General features: G+C 40.3%; 1 protein-coding gene across 1 annotated transcript in view; it reads left to right on the top strand.

Annotated features, from left to right (window-relative positions):
- Positions 1-5,988: 5,988 nt before the first annotated feature.
- The window catches only part of tmeff2a (transmembrane protein with EGF-like and two follistatin-like domains 2a), a 392,560-nt gene continuing 374,684 nt past the window's right edge, over positions 5,989-23,864 (top strand). Inside the window, exon 1 of the mRNA XM_061918441.1 lies at positions 5,989-6,698. Within this exon, the coding sequence (XP_061774425.1) occupies positions 6,515-6,698 (184 nt within the window). The 5' untranslated portion in view covers positions 5,989-6,514. The remainder of the gene's footprint in view (positions 6,699-23,864) is intronic.

Below are 23,864 nucleotides of genomic sequence, written 5' to 3'. Positions count from 1 at the left end.
CGAATCAGCAGAGCGTATTCAGAGGGGTAACAACCAATCAGCAGTGCGTATTCAGAGTGCATGTAGTCAGCGCTTCAGCGTCGAGCAGAAAGGTGTTTAGCAGGTGAGCATAATGCAGCGTACTCTCCCCAAATGATAATAAACACCCCCCAGTCAACTACTAGTATCATCACTATGAGCCCGCTGTCCTGGCTAGAGGTGAAGGCTAATTAGCTTTTAGCGTAACATTAGCTCCTTTTGCGGTGTGTGTGTGTGTGTGTGTGTGTGTGTGTGTGTGTGTGTGTGTGTGTGTTGATTGAGTTGTGTTGAAGCAGCAAAAAAGGACATTATGTTAAATGAAGAGTTTCTGTCTCTGATAGTTGATATAATAATGTAGGTGCATTATAAAGCCTACATGAACTCCATGGTGTTCAGGGATGAATAGTCTCTCCTTTTGCTATTGTACTATTTTTTCAGCTATAGTTACATTAATCATTAGTAATGTAGCAGCCTACTTTTGAATGGCAGGGTCCCTGCTATCACATGTTGATACAAATTTAACATTTACCTAATAAAAATCAACTACAGGTTTTCCAAATGAATTAAGCATGATGAATTGACTTGAAACTGTTTAATGTTGTACTTTTTATATGTAATTTTATTTAATCTAAGCAACAACTTGAGCAGTTTAATGTGGATTAATGTGGGCAGGATTATTATAGTGTTCCCAATGTTAAAAGGATAAAGATATTTTTTACAAATTTGGTAAATAAATAACCCAAAAATTTATATTTTGCTGTTTTCTTACTGTACCGAAAATAAACCGAACCGTGTCCTCTAAACAGAAGTACGTACCAAACCGAAATTTCTGTGTACCGTTACACCCCTACTTTTTGAGTTTAATGAAATAAATTGACTACAAAACATTATGGCCGCAAAGCAAAAGCCATAAATTAACCAAATAGTTTTATAAGCCGCAGGGCTCAAAGCGTAGGAAAGAACTAGCTGTCTTTAGTTTAGAATTTACGGTAGTGAACTTTGTTCGTAAATCTGTATTATCATGAAAATATTTTGACAAACAATAGCAAATACGTCTCAATTTGAACGACAACAAATATTTGTGATAATAACCATAGAAGAGAATTAAAACATATTTACAAAGAAAGACCATCCCCAGGATAAGAGACCGTCTCAGCAACCAAACCAAGCAGTCGGTGCGCTCAAGAAAGTCATCCCAAGAAGGTGTCCCTCAAAAGGTATGTCCAAGTGTGGAATTTCCCCCCTCCTATGCCCAGCTCATGTAGTCCAGAGCAAGCTTTGATCGGCAGAGATCTTCTGTGATCTCCCCACCTGAGCTTGCTTTCGGTCCTCTGGCCCTGTGATGTTTCTGGCTTGTAAAACCCACTCGCACTATCATGTTAATTCCCAAATCCCTTGATCTTCTGATGCACTGATGGCATTGGCTCAAACTTACTGAGAGCCATTCTTTATGTGTTTGAGGGTATGAGTGTGACCTTGAAACAGAACTGATGCACATTGCTCCGTTTACACCAGGGGTGTCCAATTAGCGGCCCGCAGCTAATTGTTTACTGGCCCGCCACACATTTTGGAAATGTTCTTGCAAAAATTTAAAAAAATACATTAAAAAGAGTGGAATGAGGTGACATCTAACTAGAAAAAGTTGCTATTTTTTTCCACACAAAGTTTTTTTTTGTTTTGTCTATCTTTATTTTTCTTTTTTACTCAAACAAAAAAGTTTAAAAAAATCTATATTACAATGAATTATTGACCTCTTCAAAGCTCCATTTACTTCAAATATTTCACTTGAAAATGTTGTATGTGGAAAATACTGCATATATTGTGTGATTGCCACATAAAAACAATGTTTTCTTTGACAAAATAGCATAAAACAAACAAAATAAGAGTTCAAACGTAAAATCGACAGTTAATCTCATAATTTAAGTGTTGAAAGTAAAAATAAATAAATAATAAAAATGTATGAATTTATGAGTGGGGGACCATTTGGATCCTAAAGATATTTAGTAGGATTTTATTTATGTTTTCTCTGTTATTACTCAAAAATAATAATTAATTATAATCGATAATGTCTAAAAAGATCAATAATATCCTGTATTATTGATCTTTTTAGGGCTCCTATTACTTCACGGCAAACATTGCTTTTTGTATGTTTTGGGCGGTGGGGGAAATACTACATATTTTAGTTTTACTATAAAAAACAAAGTTGTGTTTGTATTTTTAACTTTTTATCAACCTGAAGTTGATATAGAGATTTAGTGTAAACGTTAAATAAAAATAAATGATAATTTGACTTGTTTTTAACATTTTAATGACTGAGACCCTTTATGGTCCCCAGGAGCTCTAAAAGTAAAAAAAAAAAAAAAATTCCAATATTTTGTTATGGTTTGAAAATGAAAAATATCAAAAAGGCCCCCGGATGGTTTATTTTTCAGTGTGCGGCCCTCAGTGGAAAAAGTTTGGACACCCCTGGTTTACACTGTAAGCTAATTTTAGATTTATTTATTTTTTGCTGTTTAATGACATAGAAAGGCTATTTTTTAGCCAGTTGAAACGCTCCAAAATGCGTCAAATTTGATTTTGTCAAATCAGATTTGGGCCACATCATGAGGTCGTCCGAATCCGTCTGGAATCTGATCTTTTCAAATATGACTAATGTCTAAAAAGCAACTCGATTTTTACACCGTCTTTGGGCGAGCTACGTCATTGGTGTGTCTGCCAGCGAAGTGATAAATGGTAAATGATAAATGGGTTGTACTTGTATAGCGCTTTTCTACCTTCAAGGTACTCAAAGCGCTTTGACACTACTTCCACATTTACCCATTCACACACACATTCACACACTGATGGAGGGAGCTGCCATGCAAGGCGCCAACCAGCACCCATCAGGAGCAAGGGTGAAGTGTCTTGCTCAGGACACAACGGACGTGACGAGGTTGGTACTAGGTGGGATTTGAACCAGGTCCCCTCGGGTTGCGCACGGCCACTCTCCCACTGCGCCGGATATGTCATCACAAATAACTGGTTTCGGCAGAGCTGTTTCGGAAAGGAAATGTTTTTTTTCGACTGCCGATTATTCAAAGCATCACTACTAAATAGTGCACAAATAATAGACTGTATGTAATTTATGAAGATAGATATATACTGTATATACATATACTTATAACGTACAAAGCTTATATCATATATATATCTACATATATACATATATGTACATACTTCGACAATATACATATATACATATATAAACACACACATATATATGTATTGATATATATATATTAGGGGTGTAACGGTACGTGTATCTGTATTGAACCGTTTCGGTATGGGGGTTTCGGTTCGGAGGTGTACCGAACAAGTTTCCACACGGACATATTAGGTAGCGCCCCGCAGGTTGTGTAAACAATGCAGAGCGAGGCACAACACAGGGCATGCTAGCAGTGACCAGGCTACGACAATATGTAAAAGCCAGAGCTGGGAGACCCTCCTGCCTCGTTAACATCTCCCGTTTGGGAACCCTTTGGCTGCGCAATACAACAACGGAGGACGGAGGTTTGCCGATATTGTTTTCAAGCGCTGCTCCTGACAACACGTCAAACACGCTAACCCGTTCAAGCAGCCTCTCCTCGGCTAAAGCATTAACAAATGTTTTTATAGAAGCAGATTTAATACCACATTGCATTAAAAAGTAGATTTTGACCCACTTCTAAGGTGGAAGAACATTGGGCCCATATACGCTTTTACTGCCAAGTTAGCCAGGCTGGGGTGTGGGGGTAGGAAGAAAAGTTAATCTGAGGCTGAGTTGACTTGAAACTGTTTAATGTTGCACTTTGTACAGTATGTATGTTATGCCATTGTTTACAAATTTGGTAAATAAATAACCCCAAAAATTTACATTTTATTGTTTTCTTACTGTACCGAAAATGAACCGAACCGTGACCTCTAAACCAAGGTACATACTGAACCGACATGTTTGTGTACCGTTACACCCCTAATATACATACATAAACATTGATAAATCAATATGTATATATTTATAGCGATATATATGTATATGTATGTATTATACATGTGTGTGTAAATGTACGTACAGTATATATTCATATGTATGTATATATATGTATGTATAAGACCACACACACACGTGTGCATGTGTACATATCCACATACACTTACCAGTAATAGGAGTAACTGCATTTTATGTATTTTTTACATCAAAATGCTAATCCAACTCATAAATTCATTTCGCAACACAAAATCCCGATTTTGGAGTGATATTCACGGACTCTGTTATTTGGCTCTCTAATTATATGCAATTTTTATTTTTCCGGATGGGTACCATGATTTCTGGTCCTAACTTGTTCACCGGTCCTGATATGGACGGTTCTTTTTTCCTTGTTGATGTCTCAGAAAGGACACACACACACACACACACACACACACACACACGATCCACGTGATCATAACCCAGATAGAAAAAGAAGAAAAAACAAGAGAAAGGGGAAGAGAAAGAGAGAAGGAGGCAGCGAACAGTCGCGCATCAAGTGTGTGGAATTGGGGGTTAAATCACGAAAATTGATTCCCAGGTGCGGCCACCGCTGCTGCTCACTGCTCCCCTCACCTCCCGAGGAGGTTGATCAAGGGCGATGGGTCAAATGCAGATAATAATTTTGCCACACCTCGCATGTGTGTGTGTGTGTTAGTGACAATCAGTGGTACTTTAACTTAACATTGAATCAATGCAAAATCACGACTTTGGAGCAATGTTCACGGACTCTGGTATTTGGCTCTCTAATTATATGCAATTTTTTTTCTGTATAGGGACCATGATTTTGGTCCTAACTTGTCCTCATATGGACGGTACTTTTTTCCTTGTTGATGTCTCAAGAAGGGCACACACACACACACACACACACACACACACACACACACACACACACACACACACACACACACACACACACACACACACACGATCCACGTGATCATAACCCAGAGAGAAAAAGAAGAAAAAACAAGAGAAAGGGGAAGAGAGAGAGAAGGAGGCAGAGAACGGTCGCGCATCCAGGGTGTGGAATTGGGGGTTAAATCACGAAAATTGATTCCCAGGCGCGGCCACCGCTGCTGCTCACTGCTCCCCTCACCTCCCAAGGAGGTTGATCAAGGGCAATGGGTCAAATGCAGACAATATTTTCGCCAGACCTCGCATGTGTGTGTGTGTGTGTGTGTGTGTGTGTGTGTGTTAGTGACAATCAGTGGTACTTTAACTTAACATTGAATCAACGCAAAATCACGACTTTGGAGCAATGTTCACGGACTCTGGTATTTGGCTCTCAAATTATATGCAATTTTTTTTTTTTTTCGTATAGGGACCATGATTTCGGTCCTAACTTGTCCTCATATGGACGGTACTTTTTTCCTTGTTGATGTCTCAAGAAGGGCACACACACACACACACACACACACACACACACACACACACACACACACACAAACAATCCACGTGATCATAACCCAGAGAGAAAAAGAAGAAAAAACAAGAGAAAGGGGAAGAGAGAGAGGGAGAGAAGGAGGCAGAGAACGGTCGCGCATCGAGGGTGTGGAATCGGGGGTTAAATCACCAAAATTGGTTCCCAGGCGCGGCCACCGCTGCTGCTCACTGCTCCCCTCACCTCCCAAGGAGGTTGATCAAGGGCAATGGGTCAAATGCAGACAATAATTTCGCCACACCTCACATGTATGTGTGTGTGTGTTAGTGACAATCAGTGGTACTTTAACTTAACATTGAATCAACACAAAATCACGACTTTGGAGCAATGTTCACGGACTCTGGTATTTGGCTCTCTAACTATATGCATGATTTCGGTCCTAACTTGTCCTCATATGGACGGTACTTTTTTCCTCGTTGATGTCTCAAGAAGGGCAGACACACACACACACACAAAATCCACGTGATCATAACCCAGAGAGAGAGAGAGAGAGAGAGAGAGAGGAGGCAGAGAACGGTCGCGCCTCAAACTCGCCACTCCGGCAGGAGCTTCTTCCACCCGTGGATATTATTATTATTATCATTATTATTGTTACCCTTCCTTGACATTACCAAACCCGGGGATTCACGCAACGTCTACATCACTTCCACGGTCTTTTTTTCGGATCCCTCCATCGCTTCCCCCCCCCCTTCCACCTCCTCCTCCTCCCTTGCGCGCTTTTGGCCATCGAGCGGCATCAGCCTTCCACGCAATTATCGGGCTAACTTTTCCACGCCGACGAGACGCGCGTTCATCGCCCGGCTGCGGCGCTTGATTGCTGCACCCACACTCGCGCACGCACGCGCACGCGGACGCGCACACGGACGCGCGCGCGCAAAACTAGGCAGCGCTTCCATGGGGCGCGCGGCGTCGTTTGGAAAATGCTCCGCAGTCGGCGTGTGAGCCAGACGGGGTTGGAGTTGTTATTGTCCCTGCGCGTCTCCCGCCGGAGCCAGTGAAGCGTGGCGGCGATGGGTCTCCCGGTGGCGGCTCCACGCACCGAGCACGGGCGCCTGGACCGCTGGAGCGGGACGACGGGAGGATGGCTCCGGATCACGCTGCTCTCTTTTCTCGCTACTTTACCTGTGGAACAATTGCGCGCCTTCCCTTCTTCCCTCAGCGACTGTCAGACGCCCACCGGCTGGAACTGCTCCGGTGAGGAGTTTGCACTGCACACATTCTTTTTTTTTCTTTTTATCCTTCCAAAGCTGCATATATCTAGAAGTTAGGAATAAGCACAGTTGTTGTCATATTATGTTTGTGCATGCGTGTTTTTGGGTGTGTTGGTGCTCACCGATGCACATGGTTCCGTTAGGGCAGTGTTTTTCAACCACTGTGCCTATGGTGGGAAATTATGTAATTTCACCTAATTGGGTTAAAAATATTTTTTTGCAAACCAGTAATTAAAATCCGCAAATTATGTGTTGTGGTGCTGTCGAGAGCTCGGCAGAGTAACCATGTAACACTTTTTCATATCCGTAGAAGGCTAGTTGCTGTGTAGATGTCAGAAACAGCGGGAGGCAGGATGCAGGTAGAAAGGTGTCTTATACTTAAACTAAAATAAACAAATGCTGAGTGCCCCTAAGAACATGCATAGAAGCTTAGGGAAGGTTACGAGGAACCAAGCTAAAACTGAACTGGCTACAAAGTCAACAAAAATTGAATGCTGGACGACAGCAAAGACTTACTCTGGAGCAAAGACGGCATCCACAATCTACAATGTACCCACGAAGAAGGGTAAAAACAAGTGAAATAGTCTTGATTGCTAAAACAAAAGAGATGCGGGAAATGTCACTCAAAAGAAGACATGAAACTGCTATAGAAAAATACCAAAAAATGACAAAAAAAGCCAACAAAATAGGACTGCAAGACAAGAAGTAAAAAAACTACACACAGGAAAACAGCTAAAAACTCAAAATAATTTAGGGCGTGATGTGACAGGTGGTGACAGTACACCTACTTTGAGACAAGAGCTAAATTGATGCATGTTTGGTTATGGTTTTAAGTCATACCCAACAATTGCGATACACAACTTTTTACTGTCAACTGAGTTCTGTCAAAAAAAGTTGAAAAACACTGCATTAGGGCAGTTTTTTTCAACCACTGTGCCTATGGTGGGAAATTATGTCATTTCACCTAATTGGGTTAAAAATATTTTGTGTTGTGGTGCTGTTGAGAGCTTGGCAGAGTAACCGTGTAATATTCTTTCATATCTGTAGAAGGCTAGTTGCTGTGTAGATGTCAGAAACAGCGGGAGGCAGGGTGCAGGTAAAAAGGTGTCTTATACTTAAACTAAAATAAATAAAAGCTGAGTGCCCCTTGGAAAATGCATGGACGCTTAAACCAAGCTAAAACCGAACTGGCTACAAAGTGAACAAAAACAGAATGCTGGACGACAGCAAAGACTTACTGTGGAGCAAAGACGGCCTCCACAATCAACAATGTCCCCACGAAGAAGGGTTAAAAACGAGTGAAATATTCTTGATTGCTAAAACAAAAGAGATGCAGGAAATGTCGCTCAAAGGAAGACATGAAACTGCAACAGTAAAATACCAAAAAATGAGAAAAAAGCCAACAAAATAGGAGTGCAAGACAAGAAGTAAAACACTACACACAGGAAAACAGCTAAAAACTCAAAATAATTTAGGGCGTGATGTGACAGGTGGTGACAGTACACCTACTTTGAGACAAGAGCTATATTGATGCATGTTTGGTTATGATTTTAAGTCATACCCAACAATAGCGATACACAACTTTTTACTGTCAACTGAGTTCTGTGAAAAAAAGTTGAAAAACACTGCATTAGGGCAGTGTTTTTCAACCACTGTGCCTATGGTGGGAAATTATGTCATTTCACTTAATTGGGTTAAAAATATTTTTTTGCAAACCAGTAATTAAAATCCGCAAATTATGTGTTGTGGTGCTGTCGAGAGCTCGGCAGAGTAACCATGTAACACTCTTTCATATCCGTAGAAGGCTAGTTGCTGTGTAGATGTCGGAAACAGCGGGAGGTAGGGTGCAGGTAAAAAGGTGTCTTATACTTAAACTAAAATAAACAAAAGCTGAGTGCCCCTAAGAAAATGCATAGAAGCTTAAAACAAGCTAAAACCGAACTGGCTACAAAGTGAACAAAAACAGAATGCTGGACGACAGCAAAGACTTACTGTGGAGCAAAGACGGCATCCACAATCTACAATGTACCCACAAAGAAGGGTAAAAACAAGTGAAATAGTCTTGATTGCTAAAACAAAAGAGATGCGGGAAATGTCACTCAAAAGAAGACATGAAACTGCTATAGAAAAATACCAAAAAATGACAAAAAAAGCCAACAAAATAGGACTGCAAGACAAGAAGTAAAAAAACTACACACAGGAAAACAGCTAAAAACTCAAAATAATTTAGGGCGTGATGTGACAGGTGGTGACAGTACACCTACTTTGAGACAAGAGCTAAATTGATGCATGTTTGGTTATGGTTTTAAGTCATACCCAACAATTGCGATACACAACTTTTTACTGTCAACTGAGTTCTGTCAAAAAAAGTTGAAAAACACTGCATTAGGGCAGTTTTTTTCAACCACTGTGCCTATGGTGGGAAATTATGTCATTTCACCTAATTGGGTTAAAAATATTTTGTGTTGTGGTGCTGTTGAGAGCTTGGCAGAGTAACCGTGTAATATTCTTTCATATCTGTAGAAGGCTAGTTGCTGTGTAGATGTCAGAAACAGCGGGAGGCAGGGTGCAGGTAAAAAGGTGTCTTATACTTAAACTAAAATAAATAAAAGCTGAGTGCCCCTAGGAAAATGCATGGACGCTTAAACCAAGCTAAAACCGAACTGGCTACAAAGTGAACAAAAACAGAATGCTGGACGACAGCAAAGACTTACTGTGGAGCAAAGACGGCATCCACAATCAACAATGTCCCCACGAAGAAGGGTTAAAAACGAGTGAAATATTCTTGATTGCTAAAACAAAAGAGATGCGGGAAATGTCACTCAAAAGAAGACATGAAACTGCTATAGAAAAATACCAAAAAAATGACAAAAAAAGCCAACAAAATAGGAGTGCAAGACAAGAAGTAAAAAACTACACACAGGAAAACAGCTAAAAACTCAAAATAATTTAGGGCGTGATGTGACAGGTGGTGACAGTACACCTACTTTGAGACAAGAGCTATATTGATGCATGTTTGGTTATGGTTTTAAGTCATATCCAACAATTGCGATACACAACTTTTTTACTGTCAACTGAGTTCTGTGAAAAAAAGTTGAAAAACACTGCCTTAGGGCAGTGTTTTTCAACCACTGTGCCTATGGTGGGAAATTATGTCCTTTCACCTAATTGGGTTAAAAATATTTTTTTGCAAACCAGTAATTAAAATCTGCAAATTATGTGTTGTGGTGCTGTCGAGAGCTCGGCAGAGTAACCGTGTAACACTCTTTCATATCCGTAGAAGGCTAGTTGCTGTGTAGATGTCAGAAACAGCGGGAGGTAGGGTGCAGGTAAAAAGGTGTCTTATACGTAAACTAAAATAAACAAAAGCTGAGTGCCCCTAAGAAAATGCATAGAAGCTTAAACCAAGCTAAAACCGAACTGGCTACAAAGTGAACAAAAACAGAACGCTGGACGACAGCAAAGACTTACTGTGGAGCAAAGACGGCATCCACAATCTACAATGTACCCACGAAGAAGAGTAAAAACAAGTGAAATAGTCTTGAGTGCTAAAACAAAAGAGATGCGGGAAATGTCACTCAAAAGAAGACATGAAACTGCTATAGAAAAATACCAAAAAATGACAAAAAAAGCCAACAAAATAGGAGTGCAAGACGAGAAGTAAAACACTACACACAGGAAAACAGCTAAAAACTCAAAATAATCTAGGGCGTGATGTGACAGGTGGTGACAGTACACCTACTTTGAGACAAGAGCTATATTGATGCATGTTTGGTAATGATTTTAAGTCATACCCAACAATTGCGATACACAACTTTTTACTGTCAACTGAGTTCTGTGAAAAAAAGTTGAAAAACACTGCATTAGGGCAGTGTTTTTCAACCACTGTGCCTATGGTGGGAAATTATGTCATTTCACCTAATTGGGTTAAAAATATTTTTTTCCAAACCAGTACTTAAAATCCGCAAATTATGTGTTGTGGTGCAAGAGCTCGGCAGAGTAACCATGTAACACTCTTTCATATCAATAGGTGGCTAGTTGCTCTGTAGATGTTGGAAACAGCGGTAGGCAGGGTGCAGGTAAAAAGGTGTCTTATACTTAACCTAAAAAAACCAAAACCTGAGTGCCCCTAGGAAAATGCATGGAACCTTAGGGAAAGTTATGCGGAACCAAGCTAAAACCGAACTGGCTACAAAGTGAACAAAAACAGAATGCTGGACGACAGCAAAGACTTACTGTGGAGCAAAGACGGCATCCACAATCTACAATGTACCCACGAAGAAGGGTAAAAACAAGTGAAATAGTCTTGAGTGCTAAAACAAAAGAGATGCGGGAAATGTCACTTAAAAGAAGACATGAAACTGCTATAGAAAAATACCAAAAAATGACAAAAAAAGCCAACAAAATAGGAGCGCAAAACGAGAAGTAAAAAACTACACACAGGAAAACAGCTAAAAACTCAAAATAATCTAGGGCGTGATGTGACAGGTGGTGACAATACACCTACTTTGAGACAAGAGCTATATTGATGCATGTTTGGTTATGATTTTAAGTCATATCCAACAATTGCGATACACAACTTTTTACTGTCTACTGAGTTCTGTAAAAAAAAGTTGAAAAACACTGTATTAGGGCAGTGTTTTTCAACCACTGTGCCTATGGTGGGAAATTATGTAATTTCACCTAATTGGGTTAAAAATATTTTTTTGCAAACCAGTACTTAAAATCAGCAAATTATGTGTTGTGGTGCTGTCGAGAGCTCGGCAGAGTAACCGTGTAATACTCTTTCATATCAGTAGGTGGCTAGTTGCTCTGTAGATGTCGGAAACAGCGGAAGGCAGGGTGCAGGTAAAAAGGTGTCTTATACTTAAACTAAAAATAAACAAAAGGTGAGTGCCCCTAAGAAAAGGCATTGAAGGCTACGTGGAAACAAAACTAAAACCGAGCTGGCTACAAAGTGAACAAAAACAGAATGCTGGATGACAGCAAAGACTTACTGTGAAGCAAAGACAGCGTTCACAATGGACTTCCGAACATGACATGACAATCAACAATGTCCCCGCAAAGAAGGATTTAAAACAACTGAAATAGTCTTGATTGCTAAAACAAAGTAGATCTGGTTGAAATATACCTGAAAGGAAGACATGAAACTGCTACAAGAAATTCCCAAAAAATGAGGAAAACACAAAGACTAAAACACTACACACAGGAAAACAGCAAACAAATCAAAATACGTTCCGGCATGATGTGACAGGTGGTGACATTACACCTACTTTGAGACAAGAGCTATTTTGATGCATGCTTGGTTATGGTTTTAAGTCATATCCAACAATGGCGACAACAATTTTTTACTGTCGACTGAGTTTTGTTCTTTAATGCTTTCTGCTGGTGGTGTGCCTCAAGATTTTTTCAATGCAAAAAATGTGCCGTGACTCAAAAAAGGTTGAAAAACACTGCGTTAGGGCAGTGTTTTTCAACCACTGTGCCGCTGCCGCGGAATACAGTCTGGTGTGCCGTGGGAGAATGTGTCATTTCACCTAATTGGGTTAAAAATATTTTTTGCAAACCAGTAATTATAATCCGCAAATTATGTGTTGTGGTGCTGTCAAAAGCTCGGCAGAGTAACCGTGTAATACTCTGCCATATCAGTAGGTGGCAGCCGGTAGCTAATTGCTTTGTAGATGTCGGAAACAGCGGGAGGGAGGGTGCAGGTAAGATGGTGTCTAATACTTAAACCAAAAATAAACAAAAGGTGAGTGCCCCTAAGAAAAGGCATTGAAGCTTAGGGAAGGTTAGAACGAAGCTAAAACCGAACTGGCTACAAAGTGGACAAAAACAGAATGCTGGACAACAGCAAAGACTTACTGTGGAGCAAAGACGACATCCACAATCAACAATGTACCCACAAAGAAGGGTTAAAAACAAGTAAATATTTTTGATTGCTAAAACAAAAGAGATGCAGGAAATGTCGCTCAAAGGAAGACTTGAAACAGCAACAGGAAAACACCAAAAAATTAGAAAAAAGCCAATGAAATAGGAGCGCAAGACAAGAAGTAAAACACTACACACAGGGAAACAGCTAAAAACTCAAAATAATTTAGGGCGTGATGTGACAGGTCGTGACAGTACACCTACTTTGAGACAAGAGCTATATTGATGTAACCGTGTAATACTCTTCTATATCAGTAGGTAGCAACCGGTAGCTTATTGCTTTGTAGCTGTCGGAAACAGCGGGAGGCAGGGTGCAGGTAAAAATGTGTCTAATGCTTCAACCAAAATTAAACAAAAGGTGTGTGCCCCTAAGAAAATGCATTGAAGGCTATGCGGAACAAAACTAAAACTGAACTGGCTACAAAGTAAACAAAAACAGAATGCTGGACTACAGCAAAGACTTACTGTGGAGCACAGACGGCGTCCACAATGTACATCCGATTATGACATGACAATCAACAATGTCCTGCAAAAAAGGATTAAACACAACTGAAAAAGTCTTGATTGCTAAAACAAAGTAGATCTGGTTGAAATATCCCTCAAAGGAAGACATGAAACTGCTACAGGATAATACCAAAAAATTAGAAAAAAGCCATCAAAATAGGGGCGGAAAACAAGAACTAAAACACTACACACAGGACAACGGCAAACATCTCATAATAAGTCAGGGCGTGATGTGACAGGTGGTGACAGTACACCTACTTTGAGACAAGAGCTATATTGATGGTTATGGTTTAAAGTCCTATCCAACAATTGTGAAAACAACTTTTTACTGTCAACTGAGTTTTGTTCTTAAATGATTTCAGCTGGTGGTGTGCCTCTGGATTTTTTTCAACGCAAAAAATGTGCTTTGGCTCAAAAAAGGTTGAAAAACACTGCGTTAGGACATGCGTGAACATCGTCCTTATTTTTTTTTTAGAACCAGCATCTTCTGTAGAGGACGTTGGCTTTCGCTTAACAGGGCAACATTTCTTAAGTCTGTGTCTTTTTTACATTATACACTTCATTGTTTTAATGCCATTGGGCAGTTTTATGCAAAGGGAAAAATAATAACTTCCAACAACTCCAATGGCCAAAGCGATTAACCGTAATGGACCAGAGCTCCCTCCTCTAAATCAGCCGACTGTACCGCCATATATTTCCCCTGTTGCCTGTCTATGTCCGAACCCTTAAAATAGCTCCGGGCCAATTACGCAGACGCTTTTGGCCTTCCACAGTATTGACGTTACAGCTCGTAGGAGACCGAAAACATTGATTGACATTCCCGTAAAAGATATAAGTGGTTGCAAATGAGCATACAACCCAAAAAATAAATAAATCACAATGCAATGATCTAAAACAAGGATGCCCAACGTGCGCTTTGTGGAAACTGAAGTGGGTTATAATTATTGTTTTGTGGATTTGAATCTACGTTTTACACACTGGTGATTAAGGTCTATATAAATAAACTTTGATGGATCGATCCACTTCCTTGTGTATTGGATATGTTTTTGCGTAAATTAAACCAGACCCCACTCTCTCCAAAAAAGATCATAATTTGTCTTTTGAAAATGTACACTGGGAAAAAAAATAAAGTTTCGAGAGGCAAAAGGAACCACCCCTATTGAAAATGTACACTATTTAAATATGCATCTTGCAGTCGTCACCTCAATTTTTTTGTCCCGACGCGGTTGAAGGTGAACTTTGTAAACATTATAGAGATTCACCCGGTCACAACATTACCCGATCAATTCAGACTCTGTGTAAAAAGGTTGCCTTTAGGCCGAGTGAACCCCCCTCAAAAATGTACATCGTTTAAATATGCATCTTGCAGTCGTCACTTCTATTATTTGTCCCAATGCGGTTGTAAATGAACTTTGTAAAGATAATAGAGATTCACCCGGTCACAACATTATCCGATCGATTCAGACTATGTGTAAAAAAGTTGCGTTTAGGCGGAGTGAAACCCCCGGTTGAAAATGTACACTGATTAAATATGCATCTTGCAGTCGTCACCTCTATTATTTGTCCCGCCACGGTTGAAGGTGAACTTTGTAAACATTTTAGAGATTCACCCGGTCACAATGTTATCCGATCGATTCGGACTCTGCGTAAAAAAGTTGCGTTTAGGTGGAGTGAACCCAACATTAAAAATGTACACTGTTTATATATGCATCTTGCAGTCGTAGCCTTTATTTTTTTGTCGGGACGCGGTTGTAAATGAACTTTGTAAACATTATAGAGAGTCACCCGGTCACAACATTATCCGATCAATTCAGACTCGGCGTAAAAAATTTGCGTTTAGGCAGAGTTAAACCCCCAGTTGAAAATGTGCACCGAGTAAATATGCATCTTGCAGTCGTCATCCTCTATTTTTTTGTCCCCACTCGGTTGAAAGTGAACTTTGTAAACATTTTAGAGATTCACCCGGTCACAATATTATCCGATCGATTCAGACTCGGCGTAAAAAAGCTGTGTTTAGGCATAGTGAACCCCCCTATTGAAAATGTACACTTTTTAAATATGCATCTTGCAGTCGTCACCTCTATTTTTTTGTCCCGACGCGGTTGAAGGTGAAATTTGTAAACATTTTAGAGATTCACCCGGTCACAACATTACCCGATCAATTCAGACTTTGCGTAAAAAAGCTGCATTTAGGCGGCGTGACCCCCCCTTGAAAATGTACACTGTTTATATATGCATCTTGCAGTCGTCACCTTTATTTTTTTGTCTCTATGCGGTTGGAAATTAACTTTGTAAAGATTATAGAGATTCACCCGGTCACAACGTTATCCGATTGATTCAGACTCGGCGTAAAAAAGTTGCGTTTAGGCAGAGTGAAAATGTACACTATTTAAATATGCATCTTGCAGTCATCACCTCTATTTTTTTGTCCCGACGCGGTTGAAGGTGAACTTTGTAAACATTTTAGAGATTCACCCGGTCATAACATTATCCGATCGATTCAGACTCTGCGTGAAAAAGTTGCGTTTAGGCGGAGTGAAACCCCCCTATTGAAAATGTACACTATTTAAATATGCTTCTTGCAGTCGTCACTTCTATTATTTGTCCCAATGCGGTTAGAAATGAACTTTGGAAAGATAATAGAGATTCACCCGGTCACAACATTGTCCGATCGATTCAGACTCGGCATAAAAAAGTTGCGTTTAGGCAGAGTGAAACCCCCCTTAAAAATGTACATTGTTTAAATATGCATCTTGCAGTCGTCACTTCTATTATTTGTCACGATGCGGTTAGAAATGAACATTGTAAACATTATCCGATCGATTCAGAATCTGTGTAAAAAAGTTGCGTTTAGGCAGAGTGAACCCCCTTTAAAAATGTACATTGTTTAAATATGCATCTTGCAGTCGTCACTTCTATTATTTGTCACGATGCGGTTAGAAATGAACTTTGTAAAGATTATAGAGATTCACCCGGTCACAACATTGTCCGATCGATTCAGACTCTGCGTGAAAAAGTTGCGTTTAGGCGGAGTGAAACCCCCCTATTGAAAATGTACACTATTTAAATATGCATCTTGCAGTCGTCACTTCTATTATTTGTCCCGATGCGGTTAGAAATGAACATTGTAAACATTATCCGATCGATTCAGACTCTGTGTAAAAAAGTTGCGTTTAGGCAGAGTGAACCCCCTTTAAAAATGTACATTGTTTAAATATGCATCTTGCAGTCGTCACTTCTATTATTTGTCCCAATGCGGTTAGAAATGAACTTTGTAAAGATAATAGAGATTCACCCGGTCACAATGTTATCCGATCGATTCAGACTCTGTGTAAAAAAGTTGCGTTTAGGCGGAGTGAAACCCCCTTAAAAATGTACATTGTTTAAATATGCATCTTGCAGTCGTCACTTCTATTATTTGTCCCAATGCGGTTAGAAATGAACTTTGGAAAGATAATAGAGATTCACCCGGTCACAACATTGTCCGATCGATTCAGACTCTGCGTAAAAAAGTTGCGTTTAGGCAGAGTGAAACCCCCTTAAAAATGTACGTTGTTTAAATATGCATCTTGCAGTCGTCACTTCTATTATTTGTCCCGACTCGGTTGAAAATGATCTTTGAAAACATTGTAGAGATTCACCCGGTCACAATGTTATCCGATCGATTCGGACTCTGTGTAAAAAAGTTGTGTTTAGGTGGAGTGAACCCAACATTAAAAATGTACACTGTTTATAAATGCATCTTGCAGTCGTAGCCTCTATTTTTTTGTCCGGACGCGGTTGTAAATGAGCTTTGTAAACATTATGGAGATTCACCCGGTCACAACATTATCCGATCGATTGAGACACGGCGTAAAAAATTTGCGTTTAGGCATAGTGAACCCACCCTATTGAAAATGTACACTTTTTAAATATGCATCTTGCAGTCGTCACCTTTATTTTTTTGTTCCGACGCGGTTGAAGGTGAACTTTGTAAACATTCTAGAGATTCACCCGGTCACAACATTACCCGATCAATTCAGACTTTGCGTAAAAAAGCTGCATTTAGGCGGTGTGACCCCCCCTTGAAAATGTACACTGTTTATATATGCATCTTGCAGTCGTCACTAATATTATTTGTCTCCATGCCGTTAGAAATGAACTTTGTCACAACATTATCCGATCGATTCAGACTCTGCATAAAAAAGACACGTTTAGGCGGAGTGAAACACCCCTTGAAAATGTACAGATTATATATGCATCTTGCAGTCGTCACACTCTATTTTTTTGTCCCCACTCGGTTGAAAGTGAACTTCGTATATATTATAGAGATTCACCCGGTCACCACATTGTCCGATCAATTCAGACTTTGCGTAAAAGAGTTGTGTTTAGGCAGAGTGAAACCCCCCCTATTGAAAATGTACACTATTTAAATATGCATCTTGCAGTCGTCACTTCTATTATTTGTCCCAATGCGGTTAGAAATGAACTTTGTAAAGATAATAGAGATTCACCCGGTCATAACATTGTCCGATCGATTCAGACGCTGCATAAAAAAGACACGTTTAGGTGGAGTGAACCCCCCTTGAAAATGAACAGATTATACATGCATCTTGAAGTCGTCATCCTCTATTTTTTTCTCCCCACGCGGTTGAAAGTGAACTTTATATATATTATAGAGATTCACCCGGTCACAACATTGTCCGATCGATTCAGACTCGGCGTAAAAAAGTTGCATTTAGGCGGAGTGAAACCCCCCGTTAAAAATGTACACTGATTAGATATGCATCTTGCAGTCGTCACCTCTATTATTTGTCCCGCCTCGGTTGAAAATGAACTTTGTAAACATTATAGAGATTCACCCGGTCACAATGTTATCCGATCGATTCGGACTCTGCGTAAAAAAGTTGTGTTTAGATGGAGTGAACCCAACATTAAAAATGTACACTGTTTATAAATACATTTTGCAGTCGTAGCCTCTATTTTTTTGTCCGGACGCGGTTGTAAATGAACTTTGTAAACATTATGGAGATTCACCCGGTCACAACATTATCCGATCGATTCAGACACGGCGTAAAAAATTTGTGTTTAGGTGGAGTGAACCCCCCTATTGAAAATGTACACTTTTTAAATATGCATCTTGCAGTCGTCAACTTTTTTTTTTTGTCCCGACGCGGTTGAAGGTGAACTTTGTAAACATTTTAGAGATTCACCCGGTCACAATGTTATCCGATCGATTCAGACTCTGTGTAAAAAAGTTGCGTTTAGGCAGAGTGAAACCCCCGTAAAAATGTACACTGTTTAAATATGCATCTTGGAGTCGTCACCTTTATTATTTGTCCCGATGCGGTTAGAAATTAACTTTGTAAAGATTATAGAGATTCACCCGGTCACAACACTGTCCGATCGATTCAGACTCGGCGTAAAAAAGTTGCATTTAGGCGGAGTGAAACCCCCCGTTAAAAATGTACACTGATTATATATGCATCTTGCTGTCGTCACCTCTATTTTTTGTCCCGACGCGGTTGAAAATGAACTTTGTAAACGTTATAGAGATTCACCCGGTCACAATGTTATCCGATCGATTCAGACGCTGCATAAAAAAGACATGTTTAGGCGGAGTGAAACACCCCTTGAAAATGAACAGATTATACATGCATCTTGCAGTCGTTATCCTCTATTTTTTTGTCCCGACGCGATTGAAAATGAACTTTGTAAACATTATACAGATTCACCCGGTCACAACATTATCCGGTTGATTCAGACTCGGCGTAAAAAAGTTGCGTTTAGGCAGAGTGAAAATGTACACTATTTAAATATGCATCTTGCAGTCGTCACCTCTATTTTTTTGTCCCGACGCGGTTGAAGGTGAACTTTGTAAACATTTTAGAGATTCACCCGGTCACAACATTATCCGATCGATTCAGACTCTGTGTAAAAAAGTTGCGTTTAGGCAGAGTGAACCCCCTTTAAAAATGTACATTGTTTAAATATGCATCTTGCAGTCGTCACTTCTATTATTTGTCCCAATGCGGTTGTAAATGAACTTTGTAAAGATAATAGAGATTCACCCGGTCACAACATTATCCGATCGATTCAGACTGTGTAAAAAAGTTGCGTTTAGGCGGAGTGAAACCCCCCGTTGAAAATGTACACTGATTGTATATGCATCTTGCAGTCGTCACCTCTATTTTTTGTCCCGCCACGGTTGAAGGTGAACTTTGTAAACATTTTAGAGATTCACCCGGTCACAATATTATCTGATCGATTCAGACTTTGTGTAAAAAAGTTGCGTATAGGCAGAGTGAACCCACCCTTAAAAATGTACATTGTTTAAATATGCATCTTGCAGTCGTCACTTCTATTATTTGTCCCAATGCGGTTGTAAATGAACTTTGTAAAGATTATAGAGATTCACCCGGTCACAACATTATCCGATCGATTCAGACTGCGTTTAGCAGCATTTATGTCACTGCATGTCAATATTATCATGCACATTCCCTTGATTTTATGAAAATAATACAAACCCCGTTTCCATATGAGTTGGAATATTGTGTTAGATGTAAATATAAACAGAATACAATGTTTTGCAAATCATGTTCAACCCATATTCAGTTGAATATGCTACAAAGACAACATACTTGATGGTAAAAATGATAAACTTTATTTTTTTGCAAATAATCATTAACTTTAGAATTTGAAGCCAGCAACACGTGACAAAGAAGTTGGGAAAGGTGGCAATAAATACTGATAAAGTTGAGGAATGCTCATCCAACACTTATTTGGAACATTCCACAGGTGTGTAGGCTAATTGGGTATAAAAAAAGCTTCCCAAAAAGCTTCCCCTTTGTCCACTACTGCGTGAGCAAATAGTCAAACAGTTTAAGAACAACATTTCTCAAAGTGCAATTGCAAGAAATTTAGGGATTTCAACATCTACGGTCCATAATATCATCAAAAGTTTCACAGAATCTGGAGAAATCACTCCACGTAAGCGGCATGGCCGGAAACCAACATTGAATGACCGTGACCTTCGATCCCTCAGACGGCACTGTATCAAAAAACATCATCAATCTCTAAAGGATATCACCACATGGGCTTAGGAACACTTCAGAAAACCACTGTCACTAAATACAATTTGTCGTTTCATCTGTAAGTGCTAGTTAAAGCTCTACTATGCAAAGCGAAAGCCATTCATCAACAACATCCAGAAACGCCGCCGGCTTCTCTGGGGCCCGAGATCATCTAAGATGGACTGATGCAAAGTGGAAAAGTGTTTTGTGGTCTGACGAGTCCACATTTCAAATTGTTTTTGGAAATATTCGACATCGTGTCATCCGGACCAAAGGGGAAGCGAACCATCCAGACTGTTATCGATGCAAAGTTTAAAAGCCAGCATCTGTGATGGTATGGGGGTGCATTAGTGCCCAAGGCATGGGTAACTTACACATCTGTGAAGGCACCATTAATGCTGAAATGTACATACAGGTTTTAAAACAACATATGCTGCCATCTAAGCACCGTCTTTTTCATGGACGCCCCTGCTTATTTCAGAAAGACAATGCCAAGCCACATTCAACAGCGTGGCTTCGTAAAAAAAGAGCGCGGTTACTTTCCTGGCCCGCCTGCAGTCCAGACCTGTCTCCCATGGAAAATGTGTGGCGCATTTTGAAACGTAAAATATGACAGTGGAGACGACGACTGAATCTCTACATAAAACAAGAATGGGAAAGAATTCCACTTTCAAAGCTTCAACAATTAGTTCCCTCAGTTCCCAAACGTTTATTGAGTGTTTTTAAAAGAAAAGGTGATGTAACACAGTGGTGAACATGCCCTTTCCCAACTACTTTGGCATGTGTTGCAGCCATGAAATTCTAAGTTAATTATTATTTGCAAAAAAAAAAACAAAGTTTATGAGTTTGAACATCAAATATCTTTTCTTTGTAGTGCTTTCAACTGAATATGGGTTGAAAAGGATGTGCAAATCATTGTATTCCGTTTATATTTACATCTAACACAATTTCCCAACTCGTATGGAAACCAGGTTTGTACTTCTTCCCACCTACTTTTTTGTGTTTTCTCATAGAAAGCTAAATAAGTACATCCACCAGATTTCAAAACCCAGTGAACAGAGGCATCCAAAACTGGGTGTTGGCTCACGCTGAAAGGCATGAACTTTACGATTCGACGCGTTTGGCATTGTTTAAACACGAGTATCCCGACATTCAAACATTCACAAGTCACAAAAGACCCCATCCATCCATCCATCCATCATCTTCCGCTTATCCGAGGTCGGGTCACGGGGGCAGCAGCCTAAGCAGGAAAGCCCAGACTTCCCTCTCTCCAGCCACTTCGTCTAGCTCTTCCCGGGGGATCCCGAGGCGTTCCCAGGCCAGCCGGGAGACATAGTCTTCCCAACGTGTCCTGGGTCTTCCCCGTGGCCTCCTACCGGCTGGACGTGCCCTAAACACCTCCCTAGGGAGGCGTTCGGGTGGCATCCTGACCAGATGCCCGAACCACCTCATCTGGCTCCTCTCGATGTGGAGGAGCAGCGGCTTTACTTTGAGCTCCTCCCGGATGGCAGAGCTTCTCACCCTATCTCTAAGGGAGAGCCCCGCCACCCGGCGTAGGAAACTCATTTCGGCCGCTTGTACCCGTGATCTTATCCTTTCGGTCATGACCCAAAGCTCATGACCATAGGTGAGGATGGGAACGTAGATCGACCGGTAAATTGAGAGCTTTGCCTTCCGGCTCAGCTCCTTCTTCACCAGAACGGATCGATACAACGTCCGCATTACCGAAGACGCCGCACCGATCCGCCTGTCGATCTCACGATCCACTCTTCCCCCACTCGTGACCCCTTAGTCGCCTTTTTTTGCAGAAAGTCGTTTCCGTTTTCCCTTTGGACGACGTCACACTGATGAATTATTTTGTGCTGATTGTAATGTGTGGTAATGCTTTGCCGGTAATGTCTGATAATGGTGCATAGCCTGCCCAAATGCAGAAATGCACACCCTCCTCACTCTCATTCACACTTGCATGTGCATTTAGACAAAAGCTTTTATCCGACGCTCCTTGCGGAGGCTTAAGTGCACACTCTGGAGGACAATCGCACACACACACACACAAACTACGCACCTGCTTCCCCTCCTAATGAGACGAATTCAAGAACGAGCGAAATTGATTGTGCCGCGATGTGAAATGTCATTGGGATTCGAACGATAACAATAATATAATTGCTTACAGTCTAATCAGACTGTGACAGCCCCGCCATCCTTTTTATTATGCAACACTAACTATGTGGCGGCGTTCAGTAGTCGGAGGGTGGTGGAACTTGCACGGTGCTGCTGACTCCAGCGCCATTTTCCCTCTAAAAGATGGATAATTATGCAAAGTGTCGTGAAAACAGCGCTACTGAAACCCGCCGCCTGTGTTAAATGAGACTCCCTCTGAATGAAATGTGGGAAAAGGGAATATGATTCGAGTTAGTTTTACATTCTGTGTCGTTGGCTTCAGTTGCAGACTTTTCTATTTTTTGAAACACTTCCTTTTGCTCTACAAAACATGCAATGATGGTTATTTAGTCCAAAATTCGCATACATGCATGTAAGGCTGGGCGATATGGACTTTTAGTAATATTTCAATATTTTTAGGCCATGATACACGATATATATGTCGATATTTTGCCTTAGCTTTAAATGAACACTTAATGCAGGGGTAGGGAACCTATGGCTCTTTTGATGACTACATATGGCTCTCAGATAATTATATTTATATAGCGCTGTTCTCTAGTGACTCAAAGCGCTTTATAAAGTGACATCACTGACTTGGGACCATTGCAAAATGATGTGCGTCCCAAAGTCAACAGCCTTGGCGTCACTATAGACAGCGATTTTAAACTAGACAAACAAGTCAATGGCGTTTTAAAATCGTGTTTTTATCACCTTCGTCTTTTAGTAAAGGTTAAACCGTTTTTATCTTTTAACCTTTTTGAACAAGTCGTGCATGCTTTTATTTCAAGTGGCCTGGACTACTGCAATGCACTTTATGCTGGCATTAGCCAAAAAGCTCTCTCCCGGTTGCAGTTAGTCCAGAACGCGGCAGCACGACTTTTAACAGGGGCAGGAAACGCCAGCATATAACCCCAATTCTTCAGAGTTTGCACTGGCTCCCTGTTCATTTTAGAATTGATTTTAAAACATTGCTGTTTGTTTTTAAATCTTTACATGGACTGGCACCTCAATATATCTCGGACCTCATCCAAATTTACATTCCTGCGCGCGATCTGAGGTCCGAGAGCCAGTTCCAGCTCGTGGTGCCCAAGACCAGACCTAAGACCAGGGGAGACAGGGCCTTCTCTGTGGTCGGCCCTAAGCTCTGGAACACTCTGCCGCTCCATGTTCAAACTGCTTCCACAGTGGAGTGTTTTAAGTCTCGTCTTAAGACCCACTTTTATTCTTTGGCTTTTAACACTACGTGAGTTGTGTGGTCCTCTGTTGTCCTCTGTGTTTTTTATACACTTTGATTTCTATTTTACTGTTTTAATTGATTTTACCCTTTAAAATAGTTTATAATCATATTTGTTTTTATATTGTTTTTATTGGTTTTATATTTATTTATTTTTTGTTTTCATTCAGTCATTGGTGGAGCATAATATATATATATATATACTTTTTCTCAATTTTATTTTATGTATTATTATTTTTTTTTTACAATTGTTTTTAACATGGCTGTG

Source organism: Nerophis ophidion, linkage group LG13 (assembly GCF_033978795.1).
Source record: "Nerophis ophidion isolate RoL-2023_Sa linkage group LG13, RoL_Noph_v1.0, whole genome shotgun sequence".
Taxonomy (NCBI): domain Eukaryota; kingdom Metazoa; phylum Chordata; class Actinopteri; order Syngnathiformes; family Syngnathidae; genus Nerophis; species Nerophis ophidion.
This window is presented reverse-complemented; position numbering and strand designations above follow the sequence as displayed.